At 45.0% G+C, this 15,788-nt stretch overlaps 1 protein-coding gene across 1 annotated transcript in view; it reads right to left on the bottom strand.

Annotated features, from left to right (window-relative positions):
• CEMIP (cell migration inducing hyaluronidase 1) overlaps positions 1-15,788 on the bottom strand; it is a 171,811-nt gene that overhangs the window by 61,908 nt on the left and 94,115 nt on the right. The window contains exons 3-9 of the mRNA XM_005560260.4: positions 11,603-11,749; positions 10,611-10,749; positions 9,325-9,561; positions 6,012-6,191; positions 2,591-2,661; positions 1,533-1,628; positions 734-855 (exon numbers count right to left, since the gene is read on the bottom strand). Coding sequence (XP_005560317.3) covers positions 734-855; positions 1,533-1,628; positions 2,591-2,661; positions 6,012-6,191; positions 9,325-9,561; positions 10,611-10,749; positions 11,603-11,749 — 992 coding nt within the window. The remainder of the gene's footprint in view (positions 1-733; positions 856-1,532; positions 1,629-2,590; positions 2,662-6,011; positions 6,192-9,324; positions 9,562-10,610; positions 10,750-11,602; positions 11,750-15,788) is intronic.

Here is a 15,788-nt window from a genome sequence, read left to right as displayed (position 1 = left end):
TGATCCACTGAGCCCAGCTCAAATGACTTCTAATTCTCTATCAAGCATTTAAGCAGCCTCAAATCTTGTCTTGGAATGAGACTGGACATAAGGAAATAAATCTCACTTACCTTGCCTATTTCTCCTGTCTCTCCTGTTGTTCCCAAAGCCCAGTATCCCACTGGCTCAGCTGGTGAATGGTGAGGCCTGTGTATTTACTCAACACTTTCTTGATGGATGGGGCCAACTGAGAACATCAAGGTCCCCTTCAGATGGAATTAACTCCAATGAAGATTTTGAGCAAACACTGTCCATTCTATGAATGCTGGCTTTGATTTAGCTCAGTTGAGAACAAGGCTGTGCGTGTGTTCTACATCTGGGCTGGCCTGGCCTGCACCCCAAATCCTAGCTGCATCCTGTGCACTCAAGGTCCCTAAGGAAATTGACTGGGAAGTGAGGCTGGGGAGGCCAAACCCATCCCTGTGGTGGGGGCACACTCAGCCATGGCTGAAGAAGCAAGTTAAAGAGAAGGAACTCGGAAGCTGGACCCAGGAGAGAATCTGAGCCCTGGTTTTTGGGCAGATAGTAAGCCTCTGCTTCAGTCTCTAAAGTGGGAACAGTACTCTTTGACTGACCTACCTCACAGGAGGGCCATGAGAATCACAGCACACAAGTGGCAAGAATGTCTGTGATCTATAGAGTCCTCTTCAAAACAACACGTTTCTATTTTCTATTTTTGCTGTGAGTTTGGTACCTGTATATCAATGGGACGATTGCAGATTTTTCCTGGGTGAGCTTTCCAGAGGTCTGAAATTTTATCCCCACCTTTAGTCTGAGATGCTTTATCATGATCGAACCACTCCGTCCACTCCACATCTAGGCAGAAAGCAAACAGCACAGTCAGACAGGAGGTTGCCTGTGAGGGCAAGTCACACTCAGTGTGTCTCCAAGCGTCCTCAGTACCATGGGAACTGAATATTATCTGTCTGTGGTTGCACCAGGCTGGGGCATGGATGGTTCTAATCAATCTGCCTACACTCCCACGTTTTAATTAAAAAATGAGTTTCTCTTAATGAGTTTCTTACTGTTATAAAAGCAATTTATATTCTTTGTTATTGCAAAAGCAAATAAACCAAGAGAAAAGAAAGAAAGTCCATCTGTAAACCCATCATCCAAGGACTGCAACTAGGATTGCTGCTTTCTGTAGTCCTTGAGTGTGGGCTATTTGAAGGGCAGGTTCTATTCCTATCTGCATTTCCTGTTCAGTGCCATTGCCTGCCACATCAAAGATATTCTGTGAACTAAGCTGAATGCCACAGACCCTGACTGAGGTGAAACTGAAATCTTAGCCAGAGGACAACATCCTTCTGGGCTATGGGCTAAAATGGCTTGACTAATTAAAGACAACGTTTGGTTGCACATTTTTAGTTGATTCTGCAAAAATTTAAGTGGTCCTACTGGTACAAGAGATAAATCCTAGTTCTGCAAAAGACAGTGATTTCTGGTCTTCTATCCCACTCTTAGGGGTCACCAAATTGTCTGAAACTCCTCACCTTGAACCCACTCACTGGACAAAGAAACATTGAAATATTCTCCATGCTCGGTCTGGAACAATTTGAATACCCGGGCAGCAGCAGAGCCTCGATGTCCTGTCAGAGAAACCAGACCCTTTAGGAGCTGGATAGACCCCCAAATTAAAAAAGCTATGATTCCAAGGCAAGGAAATCCCCCTACACACATGGACATTGACTCAGTTCTTTAAAAAAATTTTTTTAAGTAGATAAAAGAAAATCAGGACATTCATTCACTTGGGAAGCAGATTATCATCCATTCTTTTGCTTCAGTTTTGACAGTTTAGTTCCAGCCTCCCAACGAATTCAGATTGTAGAACTCCAGCGTGTCTCACGGTCTGAATTCTTCCTTGGCATTAGAACTGCAGCGCTTCCCACAGCCTTTGCTGGGCAAAGGAGGCTACCACTGTGTCCTGAAAGCCCATCTAAAGTGTTGTTTTAGCTCTTCTTATTTTTTATTTTTTATTTTTTTGAGACAGGGTCTCTCTCTGTCACCCAGGCTGGAGTGCAGTGGTGCGACCTCCTCCCAAGTAGCTGGGACTGCAGGTGCCCGCCACCATGCCTGGCTAATTTTTTTTTTTTTTTTTTTTTTTTTTGGATTTTTAGTAGAGACAGGGTTTTACCATATTGGCTAGGGTGGTCTCGAACTCCTGATCTCAAGTGATCCACCTGCCTCAGCCTTTCCAAATGCTGGGATTACAAGTGTGAACCACCACACCTGGCCTCGTTTTAGCTCTTAAAGTACCAACCCTGCTGGCTCTATCTCCGTTCTTATCTTTTCTATGCCAATTCTAGGTTTTAGATTAAGTCAGTGAAGATTTCCATGAAAAGGTAAATATTATCGCAAGTGATGGGTCTTTGGCCAGCATTGGCCTTTGCCACTTCCATGTAAGGTGGCCAGTTAAGCGGCTACTCACTCATCTAGGCATTGGGAGCTGGACAATCATGCTCAGAGAAAAGTGAGCTGTTCAGAAAAGCCCTGCACCTCTTGGTCAGAGAGACACTGGAGGGAATCAGGCCTCCAGCCAGCTATGTATTACCATGATATTCAATATGGTCTTCCACTGAAGAAGATGGATTTCCTTTCACAGTTAGAAAACTCCAAGGGTGTCTGAAATAAAGAAACAAATAACAAAAAGTAAAGTTCTGCATAAGTCTGAACCTGCACAGGGTGTGGGGGGATGGAACAGAGTTGAAGCAGCATCAGGTGGAAGAGGGTCCCTCCCTGCTGTTTGGGGGAAATTCGTTCACTTGCTGGGCTTCTCTTCTCCAGAAGAAGCACCTTTCTTTGCAAGCACTCCTCTGGGCTTCCTCGCTCGCTGGCCTGCCTGATGTTTGCTCCCTGTGAGTCTCTTCAGCTCCATTCTGGCAGAAGATGGGAGTATGAATCACAAATAAACAAACAAGCCAACAGACCTACCATACCTCCCGCCAAGCTCAATTATGTCCTGAAGCAAGTGCTTGGATACCTTCAGGAAAACATGTTCCAAGAGAGAAAGGTTATTTCTCTCATGCTCAGCTCCCCTAGAGTTGAGCTCGAGGAAAATACCAGAGGCTAACGTGACTGACTACCCTAGCCATCTGCCTTGGGCCGTGGAAAGGAGAGAAATCTCTCTTCTTCTTAATGGGGAGGGAAGCAAAAAACGGTTTAAGGTTTTCAAAAATTGTACATCCATCTTTCCTCCATGAAAGCACATGCTGGTTTAGGGCAGGAAAGTTTTCTTACCCCATTTTGTTTTAGGCATTTTGCATAATGCCTAATGCAGTAATGGGATTCAGGACATGCTACCCCCCAAAATGGCAACTTGGCATATTTAATATTTCAAGCTCAAGGAATTTGTGAAATGGCAGGAAGGTGTTTCTGACTTTCCCCTGAAGCAGGTCTAAGACCTTTATGTGAGAGGGCCTTCCTTATTCTGAGAAAAAGATCATCCTTATCCCCAAACACAGAAGGAAGCCAAGAGGAAACTGAAGGAACAGAGACCTTGCTAAGTTTCCCCTGTTTACTGTGCTTAACTCAAGCCCCTTGTCCTACCACATTTTCCCACAGCTCTCCACTTCATCAAACCTCGTGTACAGATACTCAGGTTTAACTGTTTCTTTGGGTCCTTGTTTCCTTATGAAGGCTCCTGTGTTGTGTAAAACTTACTACATTTGTGTGCTTTTCTCCTGTTAATCAGTGATTTGTTGCAGGTGCTCCAGCCAAGAACTTAGAAGAGTAGAAGGAAACAGGTTTTCCTCCCCTACAGTAGCCCTCTCTTACTATAAGCCATCAATCGATTTTGGTGCTGAATAGCTCTCATTATTCTTGTTTTGATCTCTTGTCTTGGAAAATGAGTCACTATTGAACGGTGTTTAACTGAGGTTGGGGATTTGACTGTCCACTTTCCTGCTTAAATCCTTCAGTAGTTCCCCATTGCCCTTTGGATAAAATCGAAGCTCCTTGGCACAGAATCGAAGGTCCTCTGCTCCCGCCCTCCTCCAGCCTCACCTCTCATCCCTTGCCCTCTCTCATATACTGCCACTGCCTGACCATCCCCACCTTCTTTGGGAGAGGCATACTTTTGCCCCTGGGCCTCCGAAGCTGCTGATCTCTCTATGGGAACTTTCTTGGTCTCATCCTCATGTGTTCATCTGCACTAAATTCCACTTGCCCGCTCTGTTGCTCTCTCATGCCCCGTCACCAATTTCCATTCATACCTGCCTTCGCCCGAGAGCTCAGGACACCTGGTCTAACCGAGTACCTCCCACCAGTATGTGTTCAATAATCATTTCCTGAATGTGTGAACAAATGAAGGGTCCAAGTTTCAGTTCTCCTACTGATTTTCGATGCTTTAAGTTTATCACTCAAAGAATGTCTCTATGCAAATGAGGTGTGGACATGTAATTCCTGCCTACATATCTCCTTTGCCCATGTGAACCGCCCTAGCAAAAGATGGTGAGTGCCCATCTTTCCAGTGGCTCTTGTTTATAAGGAGAAAATAGTTGTTAACATTTATGGAGTGCTTATTCTGTGCCAGACATGATGAAAAATATTTTGCTCATATTATCACATTTAATTGTCCCATAGTCCTTTGAGATAGCTGCTGGTATATCCTATTTTACAGACTCAGGACCAGGCAAAGAGAATGAGTCACTTGCCTGCAGTCACACCTCCTAGGAGGTACAACCCAGACTCAAACTCAGGCCACCGGCTGCCAGATCTTGGGCCCTTAGCCACTTTCTTCTTCTGCTGAGGCCCTAAGTAGTCAGCTTCCTGGTGTTTCTAACTCTCACTGTAAATTAATAAACTGGCCTTTTGGTTTATAAAACAACAGAATGGAAGTGCACTTAGTGTTTGCTAACAAAGGAGACTTGCAATGCCAAGGTATCATTGTCATCTTTGGCTGCTTAAGTTTCCTGCTTGAGTTTCCCATCCAGAAGAAGTAGTCTCTGGGCTGTCGGAGAATGCACTCTGGAACCTGGAACTCCCCTCCCTTGCCCAGGGAATTTCTGCCCAGCCAGCAAAATTGCTTTGCTCCAAGCCCAGAAAAGTCTCTGGCTTCCCTCTGATCTTGCTCCCAGATGCGGGAAGCTGAAGTGGGGAGCATCATAATCTCTAAACAGCCGTGGGACAGATAACCTCAACTTTCCACTGAGCTGAGATTTGATTCAACATGATGAAAAGGCATGCTTACCATGGACACATGGAGGGGAACAACACACACTGGGGCCTGGCAGGGGCGGGGGCAGAGGGAGGGAGAGGATCAGGACAAATAGCTAATGGATGCTGGGCTTAATACCCCGGCGATGGGTTGATAGGTGCAGAAAACCATCACGGCACACGTTTACCTATGTAACAAACCTGCACATCCTGCACATGCATCCCGGAACTTTAAATTAAATGAAATTTTTTTTTAAAGGTGTGTTTACTATGGGGCAAGCAGCGTCCTCTTGGTGCCAATGTGTGTGCATGCCAATGTCAGGCATGATGCTGCACTCCAAGGCAAACAAAACACACACTAGAACATGTCAAAGGGCTGCTTCTCCTTGGGCATTTGCCTCAGCGGAAACATTTCACATAATCTTTGAAAAACTATCTGCCAATCCCCAAGCCATTACATGATCCGTTTGCCAAAGAAAGGGAAAATGAATATTAGTTGTGCATTGGAGGCATGGCTCTTACACACAGTGGATACTCACTTAATATTTTGTAAGTGGCTGGCTGAATGAATGAGTTCATATAAACACAGAGCTTTTGTGTTTTTTGAGTGAACTATGCTTGTAAGAAAAAAACAAGCTTTCTTTAAGAACAATCCCCAAATATGCCAAATGCAGATGTCAAATGCAAATGCCTGTATCCACCAGGTCATTTAGGATGGTACAGCTACGGGGAGAGGAGATGGGAAAGGTAAATTCTCAGTGGGATAGGGTGGCTTCAATGTTCCAGAGCCCAGTGGAAGCCGAAGTGAGGGGCAGTACCTAAATCCAAGGTGCAGGAAGTGTTTGCTTCCCAATTTGGTCATTGCCTTCCTGGCCATGTCATCCAGATTTCGAGAACCTTCATCATTCACTGCAACAGAAAGGATCCTGCCATCGGGCACCGCGTTCAAATACTGGACCAGACGTTCACTCTCTTTCTTGGATCTATAGGTGTCAAACCTAAAAAGGGCAGAGAGAAGAGATCTGAATAGTCTTGACAGATGCCAAAACAGAGAACTCTAAGCACATGTCTGTGCTGCAACAACTAACATGCTATCCGATGATCCCAGGGCTACAATTCTTAAAGAAGGAAGCCTTTTCTTTAAAGAGCAAGCATGTTTCATTATTTTGCATATCATACAGGGATAGCCAAGAAGAAGGGTTATGACTTGACCATAATGTTCATTCGCTAAGTAAAATGCCAAAGAAATGATTACAGCAGTGAAGACTTCAAGCTCCAGGACATTGAGTGGGTCACATACTTGAGGTCTAGGCCTTTTGATGTTCCCTTTTCATCCTGGAGGCAGAGGATCATGCCTCTTGCAAGAGCCTGACTTTAGGAGTTAGTTCAGATAGCTAGGGCATTAGGAATTTATATCTCTGATCTAGACTAAAACACCAGTACTAGAATTCTTGGAAATGACATGGAGACTATCCCAAATCCCTTCTCCCACCCCTAGAGCAGCTTGCAGAGATCCAACTTAAAGTTTATTTATTGACCTGTTAATGATTCTTATGATAATGCATCTTAGAATCATTAAAATGTAATCTTGATTCACACAGTAGCAGTCATATAACATTTGAGTATTGTAAATGTTGTTGCATTGCTATTTTCTCCTGTTTACTTTTTAAAAATTATTTTACTTTATTAATTTAATAAATTTTTAATAAAGTAAATTAATTAATTTAATAATTTAATAAAGTAAAAATTATTTTACTTTATTGTGGTAAGAACACTTACGTTGAGATCCACCCTCTTAAAATTTTAAGTGTACTATACAGTATCGTGCAATGTTAGACAGCAGATCTCTTATAAGAGCAAGAACTAATAATCTCCAAATTGACTGATAACCTACCCTCATGCACATAAAATATCCATGAAATACAAATCACACACAAAAAATCTATACTTCTGGTGAGAATAATTTACAAAGCAAAGACACAATTTTGTAATGATTCAAACTCTTCCCCATGTAAGGATAAAGATTTTATGCAATTACAGTGGAAATTCCTAAAAAATATGTCTTGGAACTTAAGGAAAATAGTTCTAAAATGAATCTGGAAAAGTAATCTAAGGAAGTTTTTGGAAAAGAAAAACAATGTTGGTACCAGTGGTAGCTGGATAGCTGCTCCTGGGTCCTCACACTTGTTTCTAACTGTGGCACAATCTAGTCCAGTCCCACCTAAGCTCGCACCCTCCGCTGACCTTCCCCAGGAAGCTCCTGCTACAAGCCTAGTGCTTCTCAGTGACCACCTCACCCACCCACTCCTGTCTTCATCATTCCTTCCCACCTTTTCTCTACCTGATCAAACACCTACTACCTTTCAAGAGCTGACCTAAGTTCCTGCTTCTCTGAGTGACCTTCTCAGATGACTTTTGCTTGCATTTACGTGTGTGTGTGTGTGCGTGCGTGTGCGTGTGTGCTTATTAATATCTTTACTCATACACATTCATCTATCAGATTATTGAGATCTCCAACACATACTTTAGGTAAAAGATATTCGGAACAAACAGACGTTCTGTCCTTGCCATCTCCGCAGCATCTGTCCAGATCACTTCTCATTAACAGGTCAGTAAATAAACTTTAAGTTAGATCTCTGCAAGTAACAGTGTTGTACTTAAGAAACAGCACCAAAAAGATCAGCACACAATTGAAGAGGCCATCCTCTCTAGTATGAAGGCAGGGGCTCGCTGACATACTTTGTGTCAATCAAGGCATCAGCTGTTTCCTGTGGGCTCAACCTTGCTCAGTCTCAGGGCAAGGCAAATGGCTGTCACTAGGCAGCCCATGGAGGCAATACAGGCACACCTGGGTTTGAATCCCATTTCCAACACGTTCCAACCTTGTGACTGAGTAAATTTAGCCCTGTGAGCCTCAGTGCTTTCATCTGTATAAGGTGGATAATAACAGAACCTGCCTCACAGAATTTTGATGAAGATTGAATATATTTGACAGGTAAAGTGATGAACAGTGTTTTGCGGGGAGAAAGTCCAGTGACTATTAAAGGTACTAATGTTTACCAGCAATGTTGGGTGTCTGTGAGCACCAGCAGGCACTTCAGCTCCTGCCCACCCTGTCCCTGACCACAGCTGGCTCCTGCTGCCTTCATGGTGACACCCACAGCTTGGGCCCTGTTCTTGAGGAATGCCTGTCTCCCTCCCCCAGCAGCCCCAGGATTGCTCTGTCTCTGCTTGTCTACCACACCTCTGTCCTTCCCTCTGAAGGGCCAGGATGAGAGCCCCTGGGATTGCAGGGAAGGTCCAGCCTTGGCAGAATCTGCCAGCTTACACGTGCCCATGCTGCCTTCCAAACATCTCACAGGTACATCCACTAACCGTCATTCCTTTTGGGTCTCACCACTGCCATGTCTTGCCTAGACCACAGCAGAAGCTTCCTAACCCCCTGCACCGTCTTTGCTTTTGCCTCCACAGTTAAAACCATTCTCTACATAGCAGCCAGAAAGTTCTTTTAAATCAGCTCACGCTCTTCTTAATGCCTTTCAGTGACTTTGCATCCCACTTAGAAGAAAACCCACCTCCTTATCATGGCCTCCGAGGTCCTGTCCCATCCCCATTTGTAACTTCCAAGTGACTGCATGCTGCTCTTGCGCCACTCGCAGTGCTCCCACCACTCTAATGGCCTTTCCTTAATTTGAGAATGTCATGCCCTTTCATACCTCTGGCCTTCTGCACTTGTTCTCTCTCTTGAACACTCTTTCCCTGACATAGCCTCACCCTTCATTTCTCAGCTCACATGTTGCGTCCTTACACTGCCTTTCCCTGACCACCCTATCCAAAGTGGTCTTCCCTAGTTACACTCTAGCATCTCACTCTGTCATTTTTCCCACTTACTACCAATTATCACAATCTGAAACTACGTTATGTGTACATTTGTGTGTATGCTTGCTCCTCTTCAGTTCAGCATCACTGGGCCAATGCCTGGGGAAGGACAGAACTCTTTGAAGGCAGGGATTTCCGTCTGTTTCATTCATGCTGTTCTCCCAGCACCTAGAGCAGCACCTGGCCAGGAAGCACACTCAATAAGCGTACTTTGAATGAATGAGTATACATTTAAGTGAAGGCAAACCTTACCGGTCAGAATGGATGACTGTGCCTGATTTGGGGTTGATGACGTGAACAATAACTCCACGGTGGCCCCAGCTCCTTTCAAAAAAATAGCCTCCTTCTGCCATGCCACCTGGGTGGAGGGTCTTGTTCAGAAATGTCCAGGAGAGCTTTTTCTGTCCATGCAACTCAAGAGTGCCTCCTCTACCGACCCCAATGTACTTCAGACCATAGTAAGGATCTGGCTGAATACCTTCATCAGCCCTGCAAGAGAAAACAGCTCCCCAAAGTTGGCTGACACATCTCTTTTACTGGATACTGAACCCAGAGGGAACCTAGGAGTCACAGCTCAGCTCCCTGACTCCCCACCATAGCCACCATAGAGCCAATTACACTTTTATCACCTAAGGTCAGTAAAAATAACACTAGCGGCAGGGCATGGTGGGTCATGCCTGTAATCCCAGCATGTTGAGAGGCCGAGGCGGGCAGATCACTTGAGGTCAGGAGTTCAAGACCAGCCTGGCCAACATGGTGAAACTCCATCTCTTCTAAAAATATAAGAATCAGCCAGGTGTGGTGGAACACGCCTGTAGTTCCAGGTATTTGGGAGGTTGAGGCACCAGAATTGCTTGAACCAGGAAGCAGAGGTTGTGGTAAGTTGAGATCATGCCACTGCCCTCCAGCCTGGGCCACAGAGCAAGACTCCATCTCAAAGCAACAACAACAATAACAACAAAAACATTAGAAACCCAATCTTCCTAAGCCAGACCAAAATAAAGCCCTCAGGGCCAAGCAGAAGTGCCAATTATTAGTTCACAGGTTGGCACGTCTTCCATTCAGTTCTAAGTGTTTTGTATTTTGGTCCATATCAGATGCAGAATCACCTGGACATGAACTGCATACCCTTGTGCATTCCTGGCTCTCACTTCTTAGCACTCTCAATTGTTTAAAGAGGGAACACAGCCAGGGGGCAAGTACCACTTGGAATTTTCCTGTATCTTGTCCATCGTAGCCTATTATATAAACACTTGCAGAGCCTCCCTGAACATGATAGGATTGGAAGATAGCTGAAAGGCTGGCAGACCCATCTCTAAAACAAGTATAGCATCCAGGCCACTATAAATAACATGCCTCATGGACTTCAGCTCTCCCAAATCACCATGTCTGTCTTGTTCATGATCCCCATCTGGCAGGACAGAATGATTCCTATCTTACAGGCAAGTCTTGCCCTCTTGCCTCTCTCTCTGTCTTGGAAAGCCTCCCTCTTGTCAGATCCACGGGTGGCATTTGATCTGTAGGAGTGGTCTACGCACCTTCCATACAAAATGATGGTGAAATTGCCCTGGAAAGGGCAGAGGGCACTCCCAGCATGCAGCTCTCCTCCGTTGTCAATCAGGATGTGCCGGGTTCGCAAAACAATTGGCTCATTGTGGTCTTTAATGACTAGCTTGCCTGAAGAGGTAGCATTGGGGGGAGGTTTAATAACACAGTGTTAAGGGTAAGGTTATATCAGAGCCAAGGGCAGACTCCCTAAGCAACCCCCATCTCACCGGGACAGGCAAAAAGGCACATCTTCCAAACATTTCTATGCTTGGTGTACTTACAAGTACAGTCATCCCTCAGTATCTGAAGGGAATTGGTTCCAGCACCTCCCACAGATACCAAACTCCATGAATGCTCCAGTTTCTAGTTCACATGGCATAGTATTTGCATATTTGCATCTAACCTATGTATATCCTCCCATATACATGAAATCATCTCTAGATTGCTTATAATACCTCATTCAGTGTAAATACTGTATAAATCATTGTTAAACTGTATTTTTAGGAAATAATGACAAGAAAAAAAGTCTGTACATGTTCGGTACAGGTGCAAATTTTCTGGAATATTTTCAATCTGGGATTCATTTAATTCATGAGCAGAACCCACAGATACAGAGGGCTGGCTGTAATTCCTTTTCTATGCTGTCTGCTTTACAATGTGTAAATAATGTCTGTCTGCTCAAATGCCATCACTGCATGTACTGCATTCAATGACCAGGCCTCTAAAGGTAAGATAAGCAGAATTACTCAAAACACCAATAAGGAGTTTCCTCTATAAATGCTCCTTTCACTAAGATTGGACCTCCGACAAGCCATTCCTAACAGCTCAGAACTGACGGTTATCTCAAACAACCAAATGCCAACATGAACCCAAATCATGTGATGTTTATTCTGTCCATCTGAGCTCATGGCAACCTGCATCCTATCTGCTAAGTTGTGGGGCAGTGGAGGGAAGAGGGAGCAGCAGAGAGAGATTGGCTTACCTCCCTCTGAGATGTGGATGGAATAGACTGTGGCAGAAGAGGTGAGCAGCAGTGTCTTGCCCTGGCTGATATGCACATGGTAGTCTTGGTCATGGCCAGGGTTCCAGGGTTGCAACTCAGGGCTCTGGTCAGGGCACCCAGCAGCCACTGCCAAGGACAGAGAGATGTCACTGTTCCCATCTACCAGCCTCACCAAGCAGGAATGCTACAGGCCAAAAGGGGGACTCCCATGCATCTTTAAGGCCCCTGCCTCTTCTCTGTTAGAGCTAAAAGAAAGACCTTAGAGAGCTGAGAAACCTCCTGACATAGGAGGCTGGAACCTTGGGGACCAGTCATATATTTTGCATGAATTCATCACATATCTGTGAATAAGTCACTTCCCTTTTCTGGGTTCAGTTTTCCCATTTGCAAAATAAAGGGTAGATAGATGGCTTCTCAGGACATTCCAAACTCTGAAGTTACGCGATGATTTACCTAGACTACTCAGATTCCAAGATATTCTGTCTTCTGGAAAGCAACATTTGAATAGCTAATAAAGCTCTTTCCCTTTCTGCATAAGAATTAGACCTTTGGTTAATTTTCTAGCTCTGTTCCCCTGGAAACCTGAGAAAGACAATATTATATAAATTGCTACCTAGCAACATTGTTTATAACAAAGTGACCCCTGATTGGTGAATGTCATCTAAACTGGGAGGAACTATAGTTTATATTTATATGTGGTGGAGATGTCACACTGTAGGCTTCCCTGAGTGCGGTGACTCTTATAATGGGACATTTTGCAAGAACCCTGAAAGTTACATCTATGGAGTTGCTACTAGCTCCAGTGGGGCATGAGGCTTCTAAGACACAGTGGTCTCCACACTTGTCCAGTTAGTCTTATTTCCTTTCCCCTGAGCTGTCACCTGGAGAACCAAAGACAACAGCTTCTGGATGGCTGTCTGGAAGGCTGCCAGGACCACTCCCATGGAAGAGAGGAGCCTGATGCTGCTCTGATGGCATCTGTGTTTCCCATTCTATATTTTCCAAAGGAGCCTGATGACCAGTGTGACATGTGGTCACCTAATGAGTCTGATATGTTTAGTTGAGTCTAAAAAGACCTGGGTGGGGTGGGTATTGCAGAGGCACTTCTCCCTGACCTCTGTAGAAGCACAGGAAGAAGTCTCTATGTTCACATGGCTAACAAGGCTTGAGTGAAGAGGACTGGTGCTGTCACAGGGACTGGAACAATCTCCATCAATAGCGTGGAAAATTCAGAGGCAAACAGGTGGGAAGAGACAATGGACAAAACAAGATGAGAACAAACTGGCTCTGAGAACAAGCCCCGGTGCCCTTCTTTTTTCTGTGACCAGAAGGTTGTGAAGTATGAAACAGTAGCTTTCAAAATAACCTAGGGTGGTGGTGAGGAGGCGGGAAGCTGACGTGCAGGTAAGCTCATGGCAGGGCAAGGTTTCAGATGAGAAACTCTGGGGCAGGTACTGGAAGGAATGGAAGCAAGCTCACAGGTCAGGCCTTGAAGAAGGGAGTCTAGGAAAGGCTGTGTCTCTCAAGCAAAGAGGGTGCCACGAACCCTGGGAGGAACTCTGGCTTCAGCGCATGATATGGTGGCTGTGTCCCCACCCAAATCTCAACCTGAATTGGAGCTCTCACAATTCTCATGTGTTTTGAGAGAGACCCAGTGGGATATAATTGAATCATGGGGGCGGTTTTCTCCATACTGTTCTCATGGTAGTGAATACATCTCAGGAAATCTGATGGTTTTATCAGGGGAATAACCTTTTACTTCATTCTCATTTCCTCTTGTCTGCTGCCATGTAAGATGTACCTTTCGCCTTCTACCATGATTGTGAGGCCTCCCCACTCATGTGGAACTGTGAGTCCATTAAACCTCTTTCTCTTTATAAATTACCCAGCCTCGGGTATGTCTTTATCAGTAGCATGAAAACAGAGTAATACAATGCAATTACTGGCATGTCAGTTCTAAATGCTCCTTGATTTTCATTCAGCTATCTCCAGAGTAAGAGTGTCTGTCCCATATTTATATATGTCAAGGAAAACTCGAAGAAAGTTCCCCCTTCATCTGCACTCAAAAGCACCAGATACAGACCCCACACCCACACTGAATTGTCCTTTTTGCCCATCCAAAGGCAGCTACTGGCCCTTCTATTCTCTGCAAAGCGGAGTGTAGGCACTCAGTGTCCGCTGGCTGGATCTCATCCTCATCCCCACTTCCAGCCCCATAACAACCCTCCTCTAGGCTCCCTCTGCCTTGCTGTCAGCCCTAGCACAGGCTTTGGATCTCTTTCATTAAGAAAAGAATTTCATATTTTTTAGAGTTTCACCAAAGTAGCTCTTCCAGCTATTGTAAATATCAAGGGGCTCAAGCAGTGGCAACAAAAGGAAAAAATTTGGGAAGACGTGGGTTTGCTCATCAGTGGACTTTCCATTTTAATGTAAGAGCAGAGTTGCCAGCGGTGGGGTGGGCTCTCTGCAGTGATACTGAGCAGCCAAGGATGGTCTTGAGGGCTGGGCTGCGAAAGCCACTGCTGGTTTTATCTCCAGACAGGGTCAGGTGCTTGGCTGGCTTCCAGTAGAGGCCAGTCAGAGGCCCCGGGCTGCCTTCCATCAAGTCCTGGACAAGAGTGTCAGGCTCCAAGGTGGTGAATTCCCAGCCATGTGGTGAACATATGTGGCCAGCTGAGGATCCCAGTGGTCCAGGCAAGGAGCCATGAGTATGCTGGAAGGAGCCATTGCAACTCCATTGGACAAAGCCTTGCAGCCTTGTAGTCCACATCTGCCAGGACAATCCTGACTGTCCTTTTCACTCTCCAAGTGCAGGAGTTTGCATAGACTTTGCATCCGGATTTGAAATTGGTCAGTCTGACCTGTGTGACCACACATCCCAGCTCTCCAGAAGCTCTGACACCACCGCTAAAGCACAGCAGGTGCAACATTGGCCTTGAATGGACACTCCTTTTTTGGAGCTGGACATTTTCCTCTGAGTGAAGGCCAGTGTCATGGCTTTTCATTTGTATGAATCAGAAAGTGTCTAAAGAGGGTCAGGGCTTTTGCTGAACTATCACCATGGCAACCACCCTCACTTTCCCAGGAGAGGCCACTAGAAGCGGGATTGAGAGGGAATGCAAGCCCGACCTACTTGGAGCATGAATAGCAAGGGTTGGCTTCTACATCCCTCTGACATCAGAGAAAAGCACAGGCCAGAGGGAACCAGAAGCTCAGCCCCTTTCCACATGGCTGATATGCAAACAGCAAGAGAGGTGCCAGGATGCGGGAAGAAATAATCAAGGGAAGTACCTGAGGGCTCCTCTCCAAGGTGGATCACCTTTAGGGTAAGTCACCCTAAAAGATGAACCCAAACCCAATTCCTGGCACAGAGTCAATGCTCACTCTGTGTTTGTTAATTCAATAAATGAAAGAAGGATAAATGAATGAATTCAGGTAATATAGCCAGTTATTGCCTGGAAAGTTAAAATATGGACTACTGGCTAGGCATGGTGGCTCACACCTGTAATCCCAGCACATTGGGAAACCGAGGCTGGAGGATCCCTTGAGCCTGGGAGTTCGAGACTAGCCTGGACAACATAGTGGGACACTGTCTCTACTAAAAACTTCTAAAAACAGCCAGGCATAGTGGTGTGCATCTGTGGTCCCAGCTACTAGGGAGGCTGAGATGAGAGAATCTTTTGAGCCCAGGAGGTAGAGGTTGCAGTGAACCATGATCATATCACTGCATTCCAGCTTAGGCAACAGAGTGAGACCCTGTCTCAAGGAAAAAAAAAAAAAAAAAAAAAAGCTACTTGCTGTGTCCCCTAAGGATCAGAAATATTCTTCAAGAAATCACAGTGAAGGAATTTCACTAGTTATCAATTATTTTCTTCTATCAATGGGCAGAGAAAAACAAAATATAAATTTGATGTAAGGTTCTTTATTCTTATAGAAAAGCATCCAACTCAATGGACATAAAAATAGCATTAATAAAAGAGTAATCAAAGGTGATTATAATATTGTAGCACTAAACCCCCATCTGAAATTTAAAAATTGTCCCTGTCTCTCACTGTCTTCTGTCCCAAGTTTGGATGATCTGATCAGTGTTTCCTGTAGCCCAAGAAAACTTACCTTACACTTCTAGATGTTAACTGAAAATCACTTGAAGAAAAAGTTGACAATG

This window comes from Macaca fascicularis, chromosome 7, assembly GCF_037993035.2.
Source record: "Macaca fascicularis isolate 582-1 chromosome 7, T2T-MFA8v1.1".
Lineage (NCBI taxonomy): Eukaryota > Metazoa > Chordata > Mammalia > Primates > Cercopithecidae > Macaca > Macaca fascicularis.
The sequence above is the reverse complement of the archived record's forward strand: the minus strand, read 5'-3'. Positions and strand labels throughout refer to the sequence as shown.